The sequence below is a fragment of the Paroedura picta genome, chromosome 1 (assembly GCF_049243985.1).
Source record: "Paroedura picta isolate Pp20150507F chromosome 1, Ppicta_v3.0, whole genome shotgun sequence".
Taxonomy (NCBI): Eukaryota; Metazoa; Chordata; class Lepidosauria; order Squamata; family Gekkonidae; genus Paroedura; species Paroedura picta.
In genome coordinates this window covers 195,483,210-195,508,968 of record NC_135369.1, presented here as the reverse complement: position 1 = coordinate 195,508,968, position 25,759 = coordinate 195,483,210, and the positions used below count along the sequence as shown (strand labels likewise).

The window sequence follows — 25,759 nt, the reverse complement described above, 5'->3', positions numbered from 1 at the left end:
GGGAGTTAAAATAGTAATAAGGGTTTTGGGGAGAACCCCACCCACCACCCCCAAAAAAGGAAAAATAAGCAAGTGTTAGGTTCATTTTGAAGAAGAAGAAGAAGAAGAAGAAGAAGAGTTGGTTCTTATATGCCGCTTTTCTCTACCCGAAGGAGGCTCAAAGCAGCTTAAAGTCACCTTCCCATTCCTCTCCCCACAACAGACACCCTGTGAGGTGGGTGAGGCTGAGAGAGCCCTGATATCACTGCCCGGTCAGAACAGTTTTATCAGTGCCGTGGCGAGCCCAAGGTCACCTAGCTGGTTGCATGTGGGGGAGCGCAGAATCAAACCCGGCTCACCAGATTAGAAGTCTGTACTCCTAACCACTAAACCAAACTGGCTCTCTTGTGGATCATTAAACAGGCAGTGTGTAAGCTTATTTAAAGCCAATCTTATCTTATCTTTTGTTTTGATAGAAACATTTGATAGATGACTAGTTTAGTAGATGTAAGAAATGAGGTGAAAATAGTATATCTTGATTTTAGGAAGGCCTTTGATAACGTCCCCCACAATATGCAAAAAGGGCAGTTAATAAAAACTGGGATGGATAAGGTCACGATCAAATGGATTTGCAGTTGGTTGGCTGATAGAACCTAGATGTTCATCTTGGTTCATCTGGGGATGGGGGGACACCAGTGGTCTCCCGCAGGCTTCAGCACTGGAGCTAGTAGTGCTGAACATTTCCATTAAGGATTTGGTACTTTGATCAAATTGCCAAATACTAAATTGGGTGGGGTAGCTAGAGGGTACTACTAGGCATGGAGATCTGGATAGACTGGGAAACTGGGCATAGCCAATTAATTAGGCAGAAGTGTAAAGTATTACTTTTGGTTAATAAAAATTTAATAAAAATGTGACTTTTCCAGTAATTTCTTCTACGATAAAAAGATTTCTTTATTCACAAAAATGGGATTTTTGTCTTCAAAAACATAATATAAACTACTGATAAATCTAACTTTCATCTTTGCAAGAAGTTTTTTTTTCTGATTCTTATGAAAGGTCACTATTTTTAACTCATGGAAAAGAGCTCTAATCTGCTGCTGTTGTCAGCCATTCAGTCGAGTCCAACTCTTGGCGATCCCATGGTACAGCCAATACCATATTCCCCAATCCTGCACCGCCTCCCTCAGCCATGCAATGTTCTGGCCAGTGTCCATTTTGCTCGCATCCAACCACCACACTCTGGTATGGCTCTCAAAATGAAATCTGCTGTATTTCCTTTCAATTTAGAATTTGAGCTCATTTCATTTGTGATATAGCAATGTGAAAGCTGGACCCTGAAGAAAGAAGACAGGAGGAAAATAGATGTTTTTGAATTATGGTAGATTCAAATGAGTAGCTGTGTTGGTCTGAATGAATGAATGGTCAGTCTGATGAAGAGTGCTTGCACTCGAAAGCTCACGCCTTGAATAAATCTTTGTTGGTCTTAAAGGTGCTACTGGACTCTGATTTTATTTTGAATTATGGTGTTGGAAATGAATGCTGTGAATACCATGGACAGCCAAAATTACCAACAAGATCGCTTTAGAGAGGAGCAAACCAACTATGTCATTAGAAGGGAAGATATTATGGCTAAAGCTCACTTACTTTGGACACATCATGCAAACAAGCTTGTTAGAAAAATCATTAATGCTCAGCATGGTCAACGGCAAAAGGAAACATGGTCACCAAAGGATAGGCTGGCTTAACACAATCAAAGCTGATACAGGGATGACCATGAACCAACTAACAGAATTAGTCATTGGCAGAAACGTATGGCAAAAACTTTGCTATAGAATTGCCGAGGGTCGGACACGAACGGACCAGATAACATCATCAATGACACCCAGTGGCAAATGGAAGAAATTGCAGCCATATTTAATATTTTGTATTACAAATTCTAGTTTTCACAAGCAATTTAAGTGGAACATAAAAAATTAAAGGGCTACAAGAAAATGAATCAGATCTGTAGATCAGCATCCTGTAAAGAAAAACTCCAGCAAAACCTAATCCAAAATTGCTACAGGAACTGTCTTATCCACCCAATAAGAAATTGGATTCCACACTTCAGGATGTAGAACAGGGATTTTAAAATATGCAACAAGAAGTCAAAGTGGGAATTAAAACTTCTGAAATCCAATCAAATACCAGAAGAAGTTCAATCTATCACTAACAAAGTATAAACAGGATGTAAAAATTGGCAATAAGAAAAATGGAAGTAAAATTGAACTATGCAAAACAGAGACTTCAAACATGCAAACAAGATATTAAGATATATTAAGATATTGGAAAGTATGAATATCAGAGAAAACCTCTTGAAATAGGTGAAATCTGTTTTTCCACACAGATAATACAGTCAAGTACGGGCAATGGAGATTTAACCGGACAGTGTGAGATTCAAAAAGAACCAGAGAAGGTTGCACACTGTCATTCTCTGGAAATTCTAAAGAGGAGAGTATTAAAGGAGCAAACATGAGGAAAAAATGTATCAACTGAGTGCTCATGCAAAACTGCCAAAAGGGATAGAGATTTTAATGGCAAAGTTGAAAGAAGAAATCCTGCATTGGCAAGATTTAGATTAAAAAAATGAATATGCAGTTCCAAATAAAATTGATGCCTAAAGCAGGTTTCAGGGTGAAATATCTGCGTATTTTGTTGACAAATAAGAATTATATGTTATTTCAGACTCACTAAATCAAACTATGGAATGAAATTTTTAAAAGACGTCTGATTGAATCTGTTCCTATGGGGGAGAATTGTGGTTAAAATTAATGTCTTACTGAAAATGTTTTATTTTTCAGACAATACCTGTAATGATTTCAGTTGTTCAATTTAAACAATGGTAAAATTCATCTTGTGGGGTGGGAACCGTGTTTTACACATAAACTTTTACAAGATGCAAGCTGGTTAAAAGAGTGAATAGCACTGAGAAGCAATAGGATGCATCTCTGTGGGTGTTAAAAGCATTAGGTCAGGCATGCTTTAGTGATGTCTTGGAATAGGTATAAGAGCAGGAAAAGAAACTAATGTGAATTTCAATAACAAGAAGCTTTTTATAGAAGAAAAGTGTAACGTAACGTCATGATATTCTAGAACTTTCCAAAGAGGAGTATAAAATTAAATCTAGAGGATACATATTTAAATCATTTTTCTGTGCACAGCTTTTAGAAAGAGATAAAATGGATAAGTAAATGTATGGTTTTGAAGAATCTAAAGCTAAGTTTGAGACAGACATATGTACATCTTAGAGCAATTCTGTGTAAACTTTTTGAAATGCGATATAGAGGGGGAACAAGGGACCAAGCCCTATGAAGATAGGTTGATGAGGGACTTGGGAATGTTCAGCCTGGAGAAAAGGAGGTTGAGAGGGGACATGATAGCCCTCTTTAAGTATTTGAAAGGTTGTCACTTGGAGGAGGGCAGGATGCTGTTTCTGCTGGCTGCAGAGGAAAGGACACGCAGTAATGGGTTTAAACTTCAAGTACAACGATATAGGCTAGATATCAGGAAAAACTTTTTCTCAGTCAGAGTAGTTCAGCAGTGGAATAGGCTGCCTAAGGAGGTGGTGAGCTCCCCCTCACTGGCAGTCTTCAAGCAAAGGTTGGATACACACTTTTCTTGGATGCTTTAGGATGCTTAGGGCTAATCCTGCGTTGAGCAGGGGGTTGGACTAGATGGCCTGTATGGCCCCTTCCAACTCTATGATTCTATGATTCTATGATTCTATGATTCTAACAGGTAAATGTCTGATAGTGGTACAGGGTCTTTGGCTATAATGTAGAAATTGAACACAGGGAAAGAATGTGGTTGAAAGGGATTAAATTCACACTCTGCTGAAATTTTACAAGAAATTTTGTGATGCTGTATAGGTGGTATATGACACCAAATAGACAGGGTAAAATATATTAAAATATTCTAAATAAATGTTGGAAATGTGGGCAACTACCAGGGACGTATCATATGTGGTAAACTTGCTCAAAAGCAAAAAAAAAAAAAAAGGATACAAATTCATGTCTGCCTACAAAAGATTTTAAATGATTTTGTTAGATTTTTGTTAGATTTGGTTAATAGAGACATAAAAAACAAACATGGAACTTTGTTCTTATATAAGATGACAACAGCACAAGTTTAGAACAGGAAAATATTCCTACTTTGGAAGACTGGCTGACAAAAATTAGAGAACTTTCAGAAATGGCTAAACTTTCCTCAGAGAAAAATCAACAAGTTCCTTATTACTAATTGGAAGCCTCTTATGGACTTCCTGCAACACAGAGATTAAAATGATTTGATGATTTGTGCTTTTCAAGATTAAGAATAGTTGCTGTAGGGCTCATCAAGCTACTTAGATATAAAGGATTTATCCGAAGCAATGATGTTCTAAGAAACGGCAGGGTAGAAACTCAACAGTTACTGAAATGGTTTTTTGTTCACTTTTGTGCTTTTTGTTTTTTCTATTTGCTTTTTTCTCTGTATTATAATTATTAAAATAGTTCCCTACTGCAAAAATAAATTATTGCAAGTTATTTGTGCTTATGTTAATTCCATTAAAACACAAGAATTCAGTTTGTGCTGCTGTAATGTATTTGTTGAGAACTGCAGAAAAGGATGCATAGAAATACTGATCCAGTATAATGATTTATTGTAAAATATAATATCTTGAAACGTATATTTCCTCCCTCACTGCCACCCTCTGTGTCCTGTTCTGGAGGAAGGCTGCCCCCCTAATCTTCATCCCGGTGAGGCAGTGAGCTAAAAACCCCTGATCGACCACATCAAATGCAGCTGACAGGTCTAAAAGCACAAGGATAGCCAAACTGCCCTGATCCAGCTGGTGCCAGAGATCATCCATCAAGGCGACCAGCACTGTCTCCACCCCGTGGCCAGGATGGAAGCCTGACTGGTATGAGTCCAGGGCTGAAGCTTCCACCAAGAATGTCAGGAGCTGGTCTGCAGCGGCCCTCTCGACCACCCTGCCCAGAAATGCTTAATGCGAGACCGGGCAGTAGCTGGCGGGGAACCGCAGATCCAGCAGTGTTTTCTTTTTTCCAGAAGAGGGTGAACCACTGCCCCCTTAAGCCCCTCAGGAAACTCTCCAGATGACAAGGAAAGATTGAGAATATCCCTCAAAGGGCTTCCTATCCATTGGTCGCCTGATTTGAGCAACCATCATGGGCAGGGGTCCACTGGATGGGTCATTGCCCTCATCAGCACCTTGTCCACATCAGTTAACGAATGCTGCCTGAAGCTATCAAACGTTATCCCCCATGATGGCTACAGAGCTTCTAGTTCATGTTCTGTATCAATCGTGGTAGAAAGATCATGGTGGAGTGACAAAACTTTGTCCTCAAAAAAGCCAGCTTGGTGTAGTGGTTAGGAGTGCGGACTTCTAATCTGGCGAGCTGGGTTCGATTCTGCACTCCCCCACATGCAGGCAGCTGGGTGACCTTGGGCTCGCCACAGCACTGATAAAACTGTTCTGACCGAGCAGGAATATCAGGGCTCTCTCAACCTCACCCACCCCACAGGGTGTCTGCTGTGAGGAGAGGAAAGGGAAGGCGACTGTAAGCAACTTTGAGACTCCTTTGGGTAGAGAAAAGCGGCATATAAGGACCAATTCTTCTTCTTCAGTAATATCAGGTCTCTCTCAGCCCCACCTTCCTCATAGGGTGTCTGTTGTGGGGAGAGGAAAGGGAAGGCGACTGGAAGCCACTTTGAGATTCCTTTGGGTAGAGAAAAGCAACATATAAGAACCAACTCCTTCTTCTTCTTCTTCTTCTTCTTCTTCTTCTTCTTCTTCTTCTTCTTCTTCTTCTTCTACCTCACAACCTAAGTCCAATTTGCTACTATTCTGGTGCCCTTCCTCGAGGACGGTGAGAGTCCAAATTGCCTTAAATAATTGTGCCAGGTGAGAGTTGGCGGATGCCATTTCAGTGGCATAAAACTCATTTTGCTACCTTCACTGCCATCTCATAGGCCTTCATAAACCTGCAGAAGGATGTTCTTGCTGCTTCATCATGAGTTTTCTGCCGCATGAGTCTCTTGTAAAAAAGGAGACTTGTAAAGAAGGAGATACATATAAGAACCAACTCTTCTTCTTCTTCTTCTTCTTCTTCTTCTTCTTCTTCTTCTTCTTCTTCTTCTTCTTCTGTCAACAGTTATTTGAAATCCTTCAAAGAGAGGTGCTAAGGACAGAAACTAGGATCTTACCCATGCAAGGTGAGTGATGATTTGAGGGAGTAAGCTTGAATTTCAGGCATCTGACTAGGTCAGATTCGAGTGAAATATTCACCCTGGTAAACTCATACGTTCTTCTACAATTATTGGCAGCGGGATGAAGGGATGCCCAGGGCCTGAATTCTGTTGCTAGGAGGGCTAATGTAGATCTGCCCTGGAGCCAGCCACTGGAAGACAACGTCAGCTCAGGGAAAGCCCCGGGAGGCTGTGGTGCCATTCCAGCCGCTTCTATTTCGACTGCTCGTGCTGCTGAGGGACCATTGACAGGACAGAAGCACAGAAGTGTCAGGCCAGAATGCTTGATGCAGCTAATAATTCTAAAACAGGAAAAGAGTCTTCAGTGTGGGTTCCCTTGTCTGGTCCAAGCCCTTCTGAATGAATGGATGCTTTTATTCCCCCGATCATTTACCCTGCATCTGAAACTGGCATTGTCCCTCTTATGACCATGAGCAAGTCTGGAAGAAAAACTTATTGTGGATCCACATCTTGGTCATTGCTGCACCTTTATCGGTGATCTCCCAAACATCTGTACTTTTTGTCCCAGAATAAACTCTGTTCCATGCTACAGGAGATGGATTTTATCTTGCCTTTGCCTCGTAAATTATATGTGAAGGCATCCCGGCCAGGTAAGGGAAACCTAAAAACAGAGGGGGAAACCTAAAGGGATGTGATGTCCTTTGTGATTAAATGAAGATTGCTTAAATGGGCCATGCCACCATCTTGATCTACATCACACCTAATACTGCTCAATAACTTTGGTTCTCAGGGATCATCTGAAAAAAGATCACACAGCACGGTTAACACAACCAGAACTTTGGCAGAAACATTTGTGAGTGTGACACATGGCACAAACACCAGGCAGGTCTGAGAAGCATTGTGGGCTCACTGGATGCAAGCAAGAAATAACAATTCTTCTGTTTTTAAAAATTGAGAAGTTATTTAAAAAAAAAAAGTTATTGATTCAGCTAAAGGACATTTAACACAGTGCAGTGACCACAGCATTCCTAGGAGCAGCCTTGGACTTGAGAAAAGCTTGTCCCTTGAAGGGCAACCATCCAAGATGCCCTCAAGAGCAACTCAAGTTGTTTTCCACGAGTTCCATCTTTCCTCCTATGTGCCATGTCCCTATTAGACAGTAGGTTGACCCACAAGCCTTTGGGCCTTGCTGGGCCACAGAAGGGACCTTCACCTACTGAGCTACTCTCAGTCCTTGGAATGAATCCCTGATTGACCTCAGTTCATGTGTCATAGCGGAGGATTCCAGGGACAGCCTGCCTCTTCCCACAGCTAAGTCCAGTTCCTCCCTGCTCTTAAGCCTCCCCTTCCCCTCGGGAGCAGTATTTCAGGGGGTACTTTGGGCTTTAGTTGAAGGAAGTGTGGGAAGGAATCCCTCCTGTCTGCAGGAATTCCCAAGCCTCCGCTTCATCCATGATTAGAATGATTCATTAGGGGATTCATGGAATGCTACTGCAGAACAGTTAAGGAGGGGAAAATACATTTTTGAGTCAACAGAGCAGCAAAATGGAAATCGAATTCTCGGAATTTAAAAACCTGAAGGTTAAGAAGATCCAAAGTTGTAGTCAAATCAAAAGCTTCATTGACTGATATACAAATTGCAGCAAATCCAAAGTATCCATCTGGCATAATATTAATACATCCGAGAGGGATTTTTAAACCTGCAGTTAAGGGGGTTGTGGGGTAGGAAAGATTGCATTAAGGAAGCATACAGACAAATGAATAGCAGCTCCCACTACAGAGAAATCTCTGAGGATCTTATTATTAAGGTTAAGAGAGAAGTAGATGCAGACCTATGAGAAGGCTCTGTGCTTCTCCAGGACAATGGAAACAGAATCCCACAATTTTATCTCTTGCCAGGAGTTCATCAGGGTGCAGCTAGTATTCCTCGGAGACCTATTGTCTCACGATGGAGTTCCATTCTTGAACTCGCCATGTACATGGATGGATTTTTGAAACCATTTCTTTAAAAATTAACCTATTGCTTTCCAAAATTAATTCATATTTTAAGGTCCCTAGGTCACATTAATAAGTGACAATAAGAACCGGAGAATATAATTGTTGTTATATTTGTGTTTTTTAAATTTGTCTAACAGAATCATTGGACCTACATATTCAGATCTCCTTAACCTTTAGCTTCTTAATTGAATTCAATGAATGAGTTCCTAATTTAATTGAATAAGTGAAGGGGCACCTTTAAGACAAACAAAGTTTATTACCCAGAACTCTGTTCTACTGCTTCGGGCCAGCACAGCTACCCACCTGAATCTAAATTCAATTCCGTTTGGGTTCAATTCCCCCTTTTTCCCATTGCTGGAGGAAATGCCATTCTTCGACTAGGTAAAGAGTATGGCACAGCCTCTACTTGCAGAGAGTGCGGCATAGTAAGAGGGCATGCCACATTTGCTCTTTCCTGTTTTGGACAAGCAGAAAGAGAGTCTTGGGCGTAGGAACATCCATGCATGACCGTAGTAGTAGCCGCCCCCAAGCTGGACCTCATCTATGTCCTGGGTAGACTCTGGCCATTTACTCTTTATCTGCTTAGGGCTTGAATGTGTGATGCCTAAGTGTTATACGGCAACTTTTATAAATGGCTTGCATAGTGAACAAGATGCAAGAAGATGCAGTTTTTGCTTCTCATTTAGTAAAAGATTAAAAGAAGGCTGCCTGACCTTCCCCTTTTCTGTATCTTAAGGAGTCTCAAAGCCACTTCCCTTCCTCTCCCCACCACAGGTGGTGGGGTAGGTGAGGCTGAGAGAGTTCTGGGAGAGCAGTCACTGGTCCAAGGCCTTTTTGCAGAGGAGGAGCAGGGAATCTAACCTGGTTCTCTAGAAGCTCTAAACAGAAGCAGCCTTTGGTTGTGAAAAGAACCTCACAGTATTTCTTTGCATTTTAATTCTAAACACTTCAAAGTATAAACCACTTCATATGTTACATACATTGTGCATGGAATACAATAGCATGTATAAAAAACATCCAAGCTGCATGTATCTAGTCGGATCACTGCTCATTTTGGTGCACAGAAATGTACCATTAGTGATTGACCATCCAAGAAAACATTGGTCAGGTATCCCAACATACCAGCTGCAATCACAAAAATATTAATTCTGCCTTTGATCTACAGTTGAAGAATTTGGTTCATAGTCCACTAAATAATTACCATTCATTTCACGACACTGTTGGTTTGTTTTGGGTTTTTTTAGGTTTCCATAATCTAACCCATACAAATATTCTGCCACATGTGTGTCAGTCTCTTTCAACAGATCATCAATTTAGAAATTATTCTTTTTAACGTTTTAGGCAAAATATCTGAACTTACCTCCTTGCTCATCCAACATAACCAAAGTCCTGATACCAGCATCTTTGCTCTACGTTCCAGAAAGAGATGCAAAATGAGACAAAGAGACAGAGACAGAGAAAGAAAGAAATTAGTGAGGGAACAAGATGTCCTCAATACAGAAACAAAAATCAAGAAGACCAAAGATCAACAGTGAAAGGGATAAGGAAGCGGTCACATAAACAAACAGTGTGAAAGAAATTTGTTTCTCATTGCAGTGATAACATTAGGCATGCACCATGAAGATGGAAGGTGTGTGGGGGAGGGAGTGTTTTCATTTGGAATTTTTAGTGTAGCCTCATGGCATGAGAAGTTGCATTTTGAAATCAATGAAAGAGGTGCACAGGAAGAAGAGGAATAGGAAGGGCTAGCAGGCATAGACAGGTGAAAGAAAGGAAATAAAGCAAAATGGGTGGACAGAATCAGGAAGAAAGGCCATTCGACCACCATTCAAGCAGTGGACACACACTCAAGACAGAAGCTGTCCATGCTCCACCTTCTGGGATGAGATCAGGGTCAAGGCTGGGTAGGTGGGCAGGCCATTGGCTCCAAAGGTGTCCCCTCACCCCCCATGTGCAGAATGGGTAGGTGCTGCAAGCAGAAATGAACCACACCAGCAGAGGTGAGTCATAGCAGCCAGAACAGGGCAGCTGGCAGTACGTGCTGGTGACTCTTGTGAGACACCTGGATGACACCCCAGAGTTGCAGGTGGAGGGGCTAAGGGAGTTAACCCAACTCCAACACTGCTGTTGTATAACGCCAGGTCTATTAATAATAATACCATTGTTCCGCAAGCATATTTTGCAGAACACAAGATAGACCTGGCATGTGAGAGGGTGAAAGTGTCACCCTAGATCCCCCAGGTTACTTGGTCCATCATCAGTCCTGGACCTTGGGTCGGTGGGGGGCAGTTTGCAATGCTGGTCCGGGAGGCTTACTCCTACAGGGCACTCCCAGTGCCAACAAACCAGGACTTGAATCCATTGGTCTGGAGTGGAGTAGGGTGGAGGACTTGGCAATCTGGCTAGTGTACCGCCTGCCTTCTTCACTAGCAGATATCCAGCCGGGCCTTCTGGAAGTGGGCACTCTGTCACCCCGGGATCCTTGTCCTGGGAAACCTTCGTGTTCATGTGGCAGAACCAGACTCTAGTCAGAACCCAGACCTAGTGCTGCTCATGGTATGTTTCCATGCCCTGGATCCGATCTTTGTCGCAGGAGTGGGTGTGGATCTGATGGCAGTGAACTCTGTCCTTCCAGGCCCAGCTCCATATCCCATCCCCTTCCTGTGCAGGCGGAAGGCTGATTTATGCGCTCCTGTGAAGACTAACAAATGCAAATGGAGTCTGGAATGCTTTGTGTGACCACCAGTGATTCACTCAATGACCTGGTCAATAACCAGCTATTGGCAGCCATCGATGAAATCATGCCCAGTGCCCTCTCTGACCCCACCTCAAGCCAGCCCCCTGGTACACAGAGGAGCTGAAAGGTAGGAAGCAGGAGCTGAGACAGCTAGAGTAAGTTTGGAAGAAAACTTGCAATGAAGTAACAAGAACATCTCATAGGTCATGTATGAAATCTTAGAGATGGCAGTGAAGGTAGCAAAAGGTTACTTCTACATGACCTCCATTGCATCTGCAGGCTCTCACCCAGCACAATTATTTAGGGTGATTTCATCTCTTACCACCCTCAAAGTGGGGTGCTTAAATGGTATACAATTGACACTTAGCTGTGAGGCCTTGGCAAGCTTCTTTGCAGATAAAATCTTATCATACCGCTACGATCATACAGTACAAGAACTGGAAGCCCCTTAGCCACATTTGGAGGAGCTTTTTGAATGCTTCAGGGAGCTCAAGCAGACCAAAGTAGACAGGTTCTACAGCCTCTGTTGAAGAAACCAACTCTAAATTTCAGGACCCCACAAACTATCACCCTGTTTCACACATAGCATATCTGAGGAAGGTGGTGGAGCGGGCAGCTGCTGTCCAGTTAATGAAGCACTTTGAGAAAGCTTCAGTACTGGACCCATTCCAGTCTGGCTTCCAGCCTGGCCATGAAATGGAAAGATGACAACTGAGGTGGATCGGCACTGCTGGTATTGTTAGATCATACCATAGTGTTTGACTTAGCAGATCATAAGCTTCAAGGTTACCACCCCACCAATGCGGGGATACAAGGTAAGCTTTTCAATGGCTGGTCTCCTTCCTCCAAGGTCAGGGTCAGAGGGCTGCAATCGGGGAAGAGCAGTTGCACTTCACTGTGGGGTTCCACAGGTTGCAGTTCTCTTCCTGATCCTATTTAACACCTTTATGCGCCCCCTAGGCCAGCTTGTTAGGAGGTATGGGCTGGGTTGTCACCAATATGTGGATGACACCCAGCTCTATCTGCTCAAGAATGGTTGGCCAGGTACACCTCCTGATTCTTTGGCCAAATGCCTGGAGGCCATGACAGACTGGTGTCAGTGGAGCCACCTGAAGCTCAATCCTCTGAAGACAGAGGTCCTGTGACTGGGAAGGAAACAACCAGACGAGGAAGCACAGTTTCCTTGTCTTGACAGAGTGCAGCTTCAGACTGCACAGATAGTCAGAAACTTTGGTGTGACCTTCAACTTTGGTGTGACCTTACTCGGGAGGCGCAGGTCAGCAAAGTAGCACGCCAGGCTTTTTGATGTGGAACAAATCTTCTGGCATGCCTCCTGGTATGGAAATGGGTACAGACATGACATCCATAGTCCCGCCCCAGGGAGGGTGCCAGTAGAGGCAGGGAGGCAGAAAGGGAGGTGGCCAGAGGAGGCAGAGTCCAGGGTACCAGCCACACGAGCGGGAGGAAGAGAGGTGGCTGATGGAGGTGTAGGCCCCTGGGGACTTGGGCAGAGGCCACACAGCAGGCCAAAGTTGAGGCACCACCTTGGAGGTCTCTGGGGGCCAGGGCAAAGGCCACATGGCTTGCTGAAGCCACATCACTACCCCAAAGGTCTCGGGTGGAGCCAGAGAAAAGGCTGCACAGCTCCTGGCAGCCAGGCCACTGCCCTCCAGACCTCTGAGGACTAGGCCGCATGCTGCAACACAGGCTGAGGCCCTCCTGGGAGAACAGGGAAGGAGGGAGGGAGAAAGACTCTATGTGTGCCTGTTTGTGTGTGTGTGTGTGCATGTGTGCATGTGCATGCATGTGTTTGAGGGGGGGAGGCATGGATCAGAGCTCGAGCAGGTATTTGTTCCACTGGGTGTCACTACTGTATGTCCACCTATCCCAGGAAAAGCTACTAGCAACCTACATGGCCCCGGAACACCTAGCCACAGTGATCCATGCAACTGTCACTTCCAGGCTAGACTACTGTAACTCACTCTGTGTGGCACAACAAAACAAAATCAGAGTCTAGTAGAACCTTTAAGACCAACAAAGATTTATTCAAGGCGTGAGCTTTTGAGTGCGAGCACTCTTCCACAAACTATGAACTGACCATCATACGCGGTTTGGGCTCAGTGTATTTGAGAGACCGCCTCCCTCCCAAAAGAGCCTTACGCTCTGCCACCTCCAACTGCCTGAAGATCCCTGGCCCCAGAGAAGCGCGTCAGACCTCAACAAGGGCCAGAGCCTTCTCAGTCCCGGCCCCTACCTGGTGGAATGAGCTACCTGAGGAGATCAGAGCCCTGCCCGAACGTCCTCAATTCCGCAGGGCCTGCAAACGGGAGCTCCTCCACCAGGCATTCGCTTGAGGCTGACCGATTTGGAACATCTGCCACCCCCCCCCAGACACCCTTCTATGACTGAATAATTTGATCTCCCCAGTGTTGTTGTTATTCATATTGTGTTGTAAACTGTTACTTGATAGATTGTTGTGATGTTCTATTGAAACTTGTATATTGTTATAGATTATTATGATGTCTCATGTAAATTTATGCAATGTTCAATGTAAACTGCCCACAGCTGTAAAGAATAGGCAGTATAAAAATGCAAATAAATAAATAAATGAATGAATGAATGAATGAATGAATGAATGAATGAATAAATAAATAAATAAATAAATAAATAAATAAATAATGACAGTTCATGTCAGTTGAATAATTCTTTTTTGGTCTTAAACGTGCTTTTGGACTCTGATTTTGTTGTGCTACTTCAGACCATTACGGCTACCCACTTGAATCATGTTCTCTTGAGGAATTGACCTATGTATTCTGGAGCTGAACTGTAATTCTGGGGGATCCTCAGGTCCTACCTGGAGGCTGGCATCCTGCAGGATGAACCCTGTGGTATATGTAGTGTTGCAAACTTGCAGAGTGGGAACGGCGATTGGGACTTGGGATAGCAATGGTCAACACACAGGATCCATCTTGCTACTGGATCGTTTGAATGGTTCAATCAGTTTAAACCTGAGGATCTCATACGGAACCTAGATTGACACAGAGCTGGACCACTTGAACAAGCTAGGAGCCATTCTCATTCCGCTCAAGCCCAATGGAGACATACGGATTTGTGCAGACTACAAATGCACAATCAACAAGGCTCTCCAGCAGAATTCGTAACCTGTCCTGGTAGTCAGCCACCTATTAGCATCCCTCACCGGCAGCAAAATCTTCACAAAGCTTAGCCTTGCAGAACAGAAGCCTGACAACACCATTGTGACACACTGAAGAGCATTAAAGGTCTGGCAATTGCTGTTCAGTGTAAGTGTGGCCCTGAGCATCTTCCATCATGGAAGATGTCCTCAAGGGGTTATCGGGCATCACCCCCTACTTTGGTGATGTTCTGGTTTCAAGAAGCTCCACACCTGAACTCACTACTTGTCTCTATGAGGTCCTGTGCAGATTCCACACCACTGGACTCTAGGTGAAGAGGAAGTGCCACCTCAGCATGGCCTTCATGGAGTTCCTTGGATTCCGCACCTACGTAGACGGTATCCACCCCACCTCTGCCAAGGTCAAAGACCTCCAGCAGGCGCTGCCACCAAAGTCCAAGCGAGACAATCTTTTCTTGGGCTCCTCAACTTCTAACACCCCTTCCTGCCCAACAAGACTTCCACTGCTGAGCTGCTCCACTGCTTGTTCAACAAGAAGGCACAGTGGAAGTAGAGCAAAAAGCACCAAGCCTCAATCACAGGGGTCTACCATCATCTTCAAGCATCCTGAATCACTTCTATTAGAGACCGCCCATCATCCTTGCTTACAATGCCTCCCCACACAGCCTCGGGGCCATCCTCAGCCACCTGATCCTGATGGCAGAGAGGTCCCTGTCACCTCCTGCTCATGGATTCTGTTGTGGATAGAGCACAACTATATGCAAAACTAAAAAGGGACAGTCACCATCATCACTAGGGTCAAGAAATTCCATGACTACATATACGGTTGGAAGATTACAATTTACATGGACCACAAGCCACTCTTTGGCATCCACTCCCCAGATCCTGTCTCCCCAGATGCTGTGGTGGTCCATTTTTCTCAATAGCAAAGACTACCATATGCTGCATTGGCCTGGTCGGGGCATGGGGAATGCTGAAGCCCTCAGCCACCTGCCTCTGCCTGCAGTTTATGTGGATCCGTCACCAGCCTGTGGCATCCTCCTCAATGAGTCCCTGCCTCAGCCTCCGCACCATGCCTCAGACATAGTGGCCATCTCCACCCAGGATCTCTTTCCCACATCCTCAACTGAGCATGGAGTGGGTGGCTGGAAGGGTGCCAGGGCTCTATCTTCACACCTGTCAGTCCACACCTGTCAGTCCACACCTGTCAGCCTGTCTACTGTGGAGGAACCGAGTCATAATCCCCCAAAAGCAGAAGGCACAAGTGCCACCCAGGCTTCATGCAAAGGAAGGCCCTTGTGTGCAGCTATGTTTGGTGGCCAGGTATGGACAAGGAAATTGAGGACTGGGTCACTTGCTGTGAGAGCTGTCAGCCATGGAGACCTGAGATGCCCCAAGCCTTGGTGCAGTCTCTGTGGTTTTGCGTTCACTTGGACTTTGTTGGGGGGCAAACCTTTTCCTGTGCACAGACAACCCCCAAGCTCAAACAACACCTCACCCACAACGATGCAACATCTAATTTGAATATGGACACTGGTACCTGAGCTTGCACAAACCCAGATGCCAACTTTGCTGCTACAGACACTCCAAGGACTCAATCACTTGGCCTAACAACATCACCTACACCATCAAAGGCTTATTCACTTGCTCATCTTCTAACATTGTAAATGCCATCAAATGCCAACAGTGCCCCTCTGACCTCTACATAGGGCAAACAGGTCAAACTATCCACCAAAGAATTAATGGCCACAAATCTGTCATAAAAAATCACAGGACTGAAAAACCTATAGGAGAACACTTCAGCCTTACAAGACCTCAAAGTAGCTGTTTTACTGCAAAGGAACTTAAAGAACAGACTAGAAAGGGTGATTCAAAAAAATCAAAATTTATTTAATACAGCACTACGGCCAGATAAAACAGATAGCACAGAACACTGGGAGATTGCAGAAATGCAAGTTGTTACAATACTCAAAACAATAGAATACCCTGAACTCAACAAGGACATAGGTTTCTTATCTCACTACTTATGTTAACTTTGTTAAACTCTTATATCCACATTACTTACAATCCCCTCTTCTTTTATTTTATTTGGAACAATGTGACTGTAATGTGATATAAGGAGTATGTCATGTAGTTCAGAATCTAACTCTCTGGTCTCAGGACAAAAGAACAAACTGAGCACCTTGTCACTTAGGGGAGGCGTCCATGCTTGGGTGGAGACGGATGGGGCAAGCATCTAGTCTCTTTTCATGATTTCTTTTCACAATTGGGAAAGTGTCTGCAAGGAATTACTAACCTTTTTTTTATTTCTCCAATGTTTTTGTGAACTACAACTGAACCCAAAGGACTGATTACCCTTTTTAGCAAAGAATGATCATGCTGCATAATTTGGATGTTATGACAGGAGTTTACTAATTTGTTACTAATTTACAGGGAGGAGCTGTTGGCCCCCAGAGTGCTTAAGGGAACGTGGAAATATCCATGTTCCGTCAAAATGGGGCAACAGCAGCCTAATGCGTACCAGGCCCGGGAGGGAGGTGGCCCAGTGTCAACGTCATGCAGAAGGAGGGATGAGCCCCACTCCCATATGAGCCCATGTGGAATCAGCCTTAGTAGTATACAAATTCTCTGAATGTTCCTGCAGAAAAATCAACCCCATTAATATATGTATTTCATTTCTAGGCCACCCCTCCCTGTACAGCAGGCTTGAGGCAGCTTACATCACGAAATTGTACAAAAATTGAAACCATAAAACATTACCATAAAAACAATACACAGACTAGTAGTTGTTATTAATAATGTATGGACAGGGGTAGAGCTCCAGCAATTAGATTTATGGGGTTACACAACTGCTTCCCATTCTGATTTCTTCTGGTGGGGAAGGGGGAAGGAGAGGTGGGGGAGCCATTTTGATATTCTGTCCCTCATTTGGCCCCAGCCACTTGCCCCATGGAAGAGCATCTCCTTGCATTTCCTTTGGAACTTTGATCGTTCCAGCAGTAATTATTTACTTAGTAATCTGGAGATTGGGAAATATTGGTGGTTACAAGACTTCGCAGAGAAGGTGGTTATCTCTGTTGGAAATTGTTTATTGTTCAGCAGATTCAGGTGAGTTGCTACATTGGAGGGAAGCAGCAGAAGAAAAGTTTGAGTCCTGTCAGGCACCTTGAAAACCAAGCACATTTCACTGTGGGTATAAAACTCTGTTTGCCTTAGAGTTGGTCATCTCTCGCATGCACAGGATCCATCCGACCAGGTTGCAAAGCAAGCCAGTTGGTTGGGCTGCTAAAAGTTGTTGACAGTTTGTGGTTCCTGGACTGAGCCCACCATGAACCAGGAACCAAACCACATTTTCCCATTTCTTGCCCAGTCCTAGTTTCATCAGCACCGCAACAAAAACAATATTGTCCTACCTGACAACACTGCAGTGAGCAAGTACACACGAAATGTGTGACGCTTTCTGACCACTTCAAAGGGCTTTTCAAAGGCCACAAAAGATTGCTGCTCGCTGCTGGTCTTAACATTTCAACTGTGCTAATGTGAAGATATGAGGCCTGCCATCCTTGTGAAGTGGGGATGTCTTGCCGTTAGAGCTGGAGTCCCCAGCACAGAGCACATGGCTGCTCTTAGGAAGTGAGTGGGGCCAGGCAGGACTTTTTCCCAATGAGATTTCTGATGGACTTTTGGGGATTTAGTCGGCTGTGCAGATTTTTTTTTAATGTTGCTTTGGCACTAGTTGCCAGGGGCACTACAACCCATGGATCTCCACGGCACTATTGAAGTTAAACTGCAGCCATCAATTTTATTTATTTATTTGTTTCTTTATTTGATTTCTATATTACCCTTCCATATGGCTCAGGGCAGTTTGCATACGACATTGGAGGGGGGGGGGATACATGAAACGAATTAATATATAACATAGATAATATATAACATAAATATAGTATATAACATAAATTTGTGGATGATCCCACCTCCTGTGGCAGCCAAGTTACTGCTGCGCCCACCATGCCAGGATTTCAGATGTGCCTGCAGGCTCAGAAGGGCTGGCCCTAGTCCAGAGCACACAGCACTGGCATCGGTCTAGCTCAGTAGAAGGCAGCTTATGTGTGTTCAGGTCTGCTTCTTGCACACAAGGGTAAAGCAGCAGCTACAGGAAGCATTTCACTGCAATAAGCAGGGCTCCCAAAACCATCACTTGTATGCATTGTGAGGGCTCAAAACAAGCTTAAAAGTTGTGATTGGAAAAGCTCAGTAAGTTCTTTGCCAAACCAACGGGCCGTGGCTCAGGAAGGTCCCCGCCTAGATCCAAGAACCTTGAGGGATGCTGAGATGAAACCAGGTTTGCTTCCGGCAGAACTTGAGAAAGCATTAACCTTGGCAAGCCAGGAAGCCTAGCTTGTTTACATTCGCAAAGAGCATGAAATCCTTACCTCTTCAACAAGCTGCAGCATACGACGGGTGCTTTCGAGTGACTGCAAGGGAGAAGGAAGAAGAGGGGGAAACAAAACACAGGTGTTGGAAGACAGATTTCAGCAATAAATATGCAAAGTTTAAGCATGTGGAAAGATAGAGAAGTCTGCTTCTTTCCCCAATCTAGCAGGATATCATTTATTTTAAACACTTTTTTCCAATTTATTTAAAACACTTTGATATCATCTTTCCCCCTGATCAGGGTCCCCCTAGGAACAAATGAGACCCCAGAGCGAATGCAGCAGGACCCTGGCATATCTGGAAATGTTACTGATCACTCCCAGCAGGATGTAATAACGAGGCATACAACTGTCCCCAAGTTCCTCACCTCATCGGTCATCTGATCAGCACGCTGCTGCATTTCTTCCAGCTCATTGCGCATGTCGGCATCTTCGGCCATTTTGGCTGTGCGGGTGTGGGCAGAGGCCTCGAGTCAAGCGTCTGCCTTCGGCCGGCTCCCAAGTCTGCGATAAAGAACAAAGAACAAACTTAGCAGGAATGAAGTCAAACACCTCACCCTCTGCACTGTGGTGCATCACGGCACATAACAGCAGCTGCCAAACTAGGCCAATATTCAGATCAGGAGCTCAACAAAGAACCGACATGATGGGATACAAACCCATCCCTTCTACCTACACTCCTCTATTTTCTGCTTACACAGATAATTTATGCTAGAAAGATTAATGACAGAATTCACACCAAACCTTTTTGTCCCAGCAGCCCCCCTCTCTCATAAGAATTCCCAGAATGATCTGAAGAAGAGAGCAGTGATTCACAAAAGCTTGGTCTTTGAGATGCCACTGAGATTGCAAGACCCTCCCCCCAGTGGAGGCACTGCTAGGCCCCTCCTCCCTGCCACCAGTCAGCTGGCCAGTGGGCGTGGGGAGAAACCAACCCTGAAAAAGAGGGAGATCCATCCAGCATGCAGTCACATGTCTACGATACTGCCCACGTGACCCGGAAGGGACCTAGTCACACTGGGGCCATCAGAGTCATGCTCTAATGTTTGGTAGAAGCCAGATTCACCATAGAGCTTTTGCCCAAATACCAGAGCGTCACCCTGATGGTCCAGACATGGTGATGTCCCTTCTGGCTCATCTGGGCAGTGACATAGACATGTCAGCTAGGTCTCCCTGCTACTCCCGATGTGTCCTCCTCCCTCAGGAGGAACCTGCCAGCCTTAGATGACGCTGAATTTTTTGACCAGTATTATAACATTTCCATCACTGAAAATTAGTGTTGCCAACCTGCTGGAGTTAAAATAACTGAAGACTATGGAGGTCAAGTCTCCTGGAGAAAACAGCAGCTAGGGTGGGCAGGCTCTAAAGCAAGACCCCCCCAGAGCTCCCGCCCCAATTCCACCATCCCCCATCCCTGCTGCCCAACCTCCAGGAGTCCCCCATCCCGGAATGGCAGACCTGCTGACAATATGCAAGTAAACATTAGCGATCGTTGTCATATTGATCAACAATCTCAAAAGGTTCTGCACCTGAAACCTTGGCGGTTGTAAGGCTTTGATTAGGAAGGGGGACACACAAGTTCCCACAATAAGTAGCACACCACATGTTTATTTTAGGCAAAAAATTGCACATGGTTCACACTTGGATTGCTTCCAGCTAGGGATGTGTGGCTTGGCTGCCTCGGCGATCACTGAAGCCCAAGGCGCACCAGCCGCCTCTCCTCTCCGCACCGTGGTGCTGGCCTCCTAAGCGCCACCTTGGGCTTTGGTGATCACCGAGGAGGCCAAGCCAAGCCATGCATCCCTACTTCCAGCTGTTCATCCCTCTCCCTTCACTTCCTGCAAAGTGTTTAAGAAGTCCCTTAGAGCAGTGGTCACCAACCCCCGGTCCGGGGACCGGAACTGGGACCGGTCCGTGGATCAGTCGGTACCAGGCTGCGGCTCCTCCTCGTCCTCCTCCTTGGCTGCTGCCTCGGGGGCTGCCCGCCGGCTCACCTTTGGTGCTCTCCGGCGGCTGCCATGGCTGGGGCTCCCCCTCGGAGTGGCACTGTGCAGCTGCTGCTGGCAGCGCCCCCCAGCGGGCGGCAGGAAGTCAGGGGTGCCGGCAGGAAAGCAAGTGGCTCAGGTGGCTGTGACATCCCTCGGCAAAAGACTACCCCCCCCCCCGGGTCTCAGTAAAATTGTCATGCATTGACTGGTCCCCGGTGATAAAAAGGTTGGGGACCACTCCCCTAGAGCCATCAAAATCTTTGCCTGACATTCTCTTGACGTTATGATAACAGGAGCCTCTCGCCTGACCCTCCAATATATGCCTTCAGTATGGCCGTTTAAAATAAGCATATAAATTCTTTCAGTTTTAATTTTCTTTTCTTAGGTCAGGGCCAGATTCAGTTCTGATCTGACCCACATTTCGCTCTAAAGCCAGTGCTGCCAAAGCAATGTTTGCTTTTCTAAATTTAAAAACCTGCAGAGCCCAACAAATCTCCAGTGGCCAATAGGGGCACCCTGGGCCTGCAGGCACCCTGTTGGGGACCCTTGCTAGAGGCTGCTGAAGTGCCACTGATGCCCAAGTCATCCGGAAATATGTGCTCAGGAGTCCACTAAGCTAGAAGTTGTCTTCAAAAATGTCTTCTGCTTGTGCTAAGCAGAATAAAGAGAGTCCAGAACAGATGTCTTTGCTGTAGTAGCTGACCTGCTTTAGTTAATTAAAATATCCACACCTGCCTGATTAAGAGCTCAGGGGTTTTAAAGATGCCCTTGGAAGGCAACCTCTGGCTTAGTGAACTCCTCAACAGATCTTTTCTGATGGGCTTTTCTGCATGCCATAAATTTAGCGTCATGCTTACCATCTGAAGACTCTATATTCCAGCCGTTCCACATGACGTTGCCAATCTCCCATGTCTGGCCAGCAAACTGCTCACTACATCCGCCATTTTAAAATGTGAGTTGGTGAATCCCAAAAAGTGAATTCACCAACCTAACAAGCGCTATGCCCCGGTGGACAACCAGCAGGCCACCAGCATAAGAAAGGTATGGAGGCAAAGAAGCATGCCAGGAGCAACAAATAGGCAGACACGCGCCTTGGCTGTGGTTGTCTGTGCCTCTATGAAGATTTGGATAGGCATTTAAATGAATAAGTCTATTTTTAAAAAATAATAATTTTCGGCAGTCACCAGAAGTTCACGTGTCAATCAGCCATGCTCTCTCTTCTCACATTTCCGGCAGTGAGTCAAAGACTCATGAAAAGAGCCCAGAAACATCCGAGACAGCTCGAGAGGTGTGGAGTGCTGGTGAGTGGTGATTATTTCTTGCACTTTGCCATACAGACCAATGTGCGGGAAAGCCCTGATGACTTGGACGTCAATGCTGGTTCCTTTCGAAATGCTTTTTGATGAGTGACCACCAGCAAATTGTTTTAACTGTGGCCTCGGTACGCTCACAGCTTGTTCAAGGTGATGCTGATCTATCTGGGGGCGATTAGTCACCCGCCTTGATAGGCACACAGATGCCAGCTTCCTGCAATCATGAAGAAGAAAGCTGATTCCCTTCTCTTTCCCAAGGGGGCCGTTTTAACCTTGGTGGAGTACCGAATCCAATGAAAAACAGGCACGTGCCCGATCCTGAACACCCAGAACTTCTCCTCCAAAGCTGGCCACAGCACAGAAACACCCGACGGCCTGATACACAACAGAGCCCTGAATATTCCCAAACTTCAGCCCTTGAGTCAGGATTACCTGATACAAAAGAAGAAGAGAATGGCCTAATTGAGCAGACAGCTGGAAGGACGAGTGAGAAGAACAGACGTCTAACAAAGCTTGTGCTAGAATAAAGGGAGTTTAGAACAGGTTTCTCTGAGGGAGAAGCTAGTCTGCTTTATCAGCCAGTTGGTAAATCTTTATCAGCATATAGAACTGTTGCTACATGAAATTAGAATACAAGATATATAACACAAAGTAAAAGTAAAAAAAAATTGGTTTTAAAACTCAACAAAATTTCCTCTAGGAAAAACTCAGTACCCACAACTGCCGAGCAACGGTGAACGTTTTGTGAATCCTCTCACTTGCCGTATTTTGGGTTTGTGCTCTTTCTGGGAGCACAAGGGGCCACCACAGGTTCTGCTACACCTGCCGTTCGTTCAGGAGATAATCCCCTAATGCCTTCTGGGTGCCATGAGCAGGGGATTTATTCATCTGCAAAAGGTGACCTAACAAGAAAGAACGTTGTTTAGGAAATAATGGGCAAGAAGAAAGTATTGTATGTAAAACAGATTCAGGTTGGTCAAGGAGACAATCACAAAGCCCTTGATCATAAGAGATAGTCTAAGGACTCCTAAACAGGACCTGATACTCTTCAGATGGGTGGTTCTCAAACTTCCTCATGCCACTATCTTTAATCCAGTTCCTTCTGTTGTGGTGACCCCCAGTCATAAAACGATGCATAGAAATTTCATAGAAATTAAATTTCATAGAAATTAAACCGAAAACGACCAGTGGTGTGAAGGCCCCTTGTTCATGATTGTATATAAATTGGGTTTTTCCCCCAGGGTTTCTCAGTTCAGCTCTGTCTCTTGTCCCATTATGCCAATCTTGCTCTTTTCTGCCACTCCAGACAGACGAACGCTCTATCTCAATCTACCCCGCAAGGCTGTTGTGTGGATGGTGCCCCCCCCCCCTGGCCACCTGAAGCTTAACTGCTCAAACACAAAGATTCTGGGAAGGAAAGGACCAGACAGGAAGTGTGTCTTGACAGGATGCACCTGAAGGCTGCATCTACCATCAGAAACTTGGGGGTGATCCTCAATGTCTCCCTTATTATGGAGGTACAGGTCACAAGGGTAGCTCAGCAGGTGTTTTTCCATCCATGCCAAGTGAAGCTACCAGCATCCCCATCTGACCCTGCAACCCCTGGTCACAGTGATCCATATGACGGTCACCTCTAGACTAACATGACCAGATTTCCGGGGCCACAAGGTGAGACCTAGCAAGATTGGCAGGCATAGGATAATGCATGGAGATTTTGGCTGATAAGAAAAGTAACAGGTAAACCAAAACACCAGGTGTCTGCTGCTTCATCGGCCAAAGAGGAAATGGGATTTGCCTGTCGATCCAATGGTGCCATCCTAAACAGAGAAAGGCCCTTCTGTGTCTTCAGAGGTCACGGGGCTTAATTCTTCTTAGGATGCCACTGAAATTGTTTAGACCTGCAACTGTTCTTGCCACGCTTCTTCTTCCAAGTCAAGGCCTGTCCTTCCTAGCCAAGAGGTAATACACGCATCAATCAGTGAAAGAGGATCTCCCAAGCCAGAGATAGAGGGGCAGAAATCTCTATACCAATGAACCAGTTCAGTAGGAAGTAGGGTGGTCGGGGTGGAATATGGGGAGGGCAGGAGCCACAGTGGGGTAAAATGCCAGGAACTCTGCCCTCTAAAGCTTCCTCTCTGTAACCTGGAGATGAGCTGTCATTCTGGGGGACCCCCAGTTCTTCCCTGGAGGCTGGCATCCCCTGTGGGGGAGAGGAGACGGAGCACAACCCAGTTCCGGGTGAAAACCAGCCTCTCCTCCCATTGCTACAGGTGGCCAAACAGCCATGACCCTCCAAAGCAGGGTTCCCCAACCCTGGAGCCCTCAGGACTGGCCCACGGCGGGGGGCAGGGAGGCGCGGGCACCAGCGTGTCAGTGGGCATGCCTCCCTCTCCACTGCAGTGTGGTGCTTGCTGCGCCGGGAGCAATCTGCCGCTTTGGCCTCGCTCCCTCCCCCAGTCCCTGCCCCCCCCCAAAAGGTTGGGGACCACTGCTCCAAAGATCCACTGCAGACAGTTTAGTGTAGTGGTTAGGAGTGAAGACTTCTCATCTGGCATGCCGGGTTCAATTCTGCGCTCCCCCACATGCAGGCAGCTGGGTGACCTTGGGCTCGCCACAGCACTGATAAAACTGTTCTGACCAAGCAGTAATCTCAGGGCTCTCTCAGCCTCACCCACCTCGCAGGGTGTCTGTTGTGTGGAGAGGAAAGGGAAGGCAACTGTAAGCCACTTTGAGACTCCTTTGGGTAGAGAAAGAGGGTATATAAGAACCAACGCTTATTATTATTATTATTATTATTATTATTATTATTATTATTATTATTATTATTATTATTATTAAGAAACGTATGACTCACTTTACTGTTCTCCCTCCTTTCATTTTATCCTCACAATAAAGCTGTGAGATAGATTACAATCATAGAATCATAGAATCATAGTTGGAAGGCCATCTAGTCCAACCTCCTTTAGGATCAGCCCAAAGCATCCTAAAGCATCCAAGAAAAGGGTGTAACCAACCTTTGCTTGAAGACTGCCAGTGAGGGGGAGCTCACCACCTCTTTAGGCAGCCTATGCCACTGCTGAACTACTCTGACTGTGAAAAAATTTTCCTGATATCTAGCCTATATCGTTGTACTTGAAGTTTAAACCAATTACTGCGTCCTCTCCTCTGCAGCCAGCAGAAACAGCATCCTGCCCTCCTCCAAGTGACAACCTTTCAAATACTTAAAGAGGGCTATCATGTCCCCTCTCAACCTCCTTTTCTCCAGGCTGAACATTCCCAAGTCCCTCAGCCTATCTTCATAGGGCTTGGTCCCTTGGCCCCAGATCATCTTCGTTGCTCTCCTCTGTACCCTTTCAATTTTATCTACATCCTTCTTGAAGTGAGGCCTCCAGAACTGCACACAGTACTCCAGGTGTGGTCTGACCAGTGCCGTATACAAGGGGACTATGACATCTTGTGATTTTGATGTGATGCCCCTGTTGATACAGCCCAAAATGGCATTTGCCATTTTTACCGCTGTATCACACTGCCTGCTCATGTTTAGCTTACAATCTACAAGTACCCCAAGGTCTCGTTCACACACAGTGTTACCTAGAAGCATATCCCCCATCCAGTAGGCATGCTTTACATTTTTCTGACCCAGATGCAGAATTTACACTTATCTTTATTAAATTGCATCTTGTTCTCATTTGCCCATTTTTCGATTGTGTTCAGATCTCGTTGAACTCTGTCTCTGTCTTCCGGAGTAAGATATCCAATATCTGGCTACAAGCTTCCTTGGCTCCCCATCTCAAAAGGAATTCCATGAGGACATGGTCACTTCCCCCTAGGGTCCCCACCTCCTTCACCTCATCCACCAACTCTTGCCTGTTGGTCAGTATTAAGTCCTGTTTGGCTGAACCTCTTGT

General features: G+C 45.4%; 1 protein-coding gene across 2 annotated transcripts in view; it reads right to left on the bottom strand.

The window, feature by feature from the left end:
- Positions 1–25,759, bottom strand: part of SNAP25 (synaptosome associated protein 25) — a 73,669-nt gene that overhangs the window by 21,195 nt on the left and 26,715 nt on the right. For both annotated transcript variants that reach the window (XM_077315872.1, XM_077315863.1), the window contains exons 2-4: positions 18,919–19,054; positions 18,551–18,592; positions 9,587–9,635 (exon numbers count right to left, since the gene is read on the bottom strand). In XM_077315872.1, coding sequence (XP_077171987.1) covers positions 9,587–9,635; positions 18,551–18,592; positions 18,919–18,990 — 163 coding nt within the window. In that variant the 5' untranslated portion in view covers positions 18,991–19,054. The remainder of the gene's footprint in view (positions 1–9,586; positions 9,636–18,550; positions 18,593–18,918; positions 19,055–25,759) is intronic.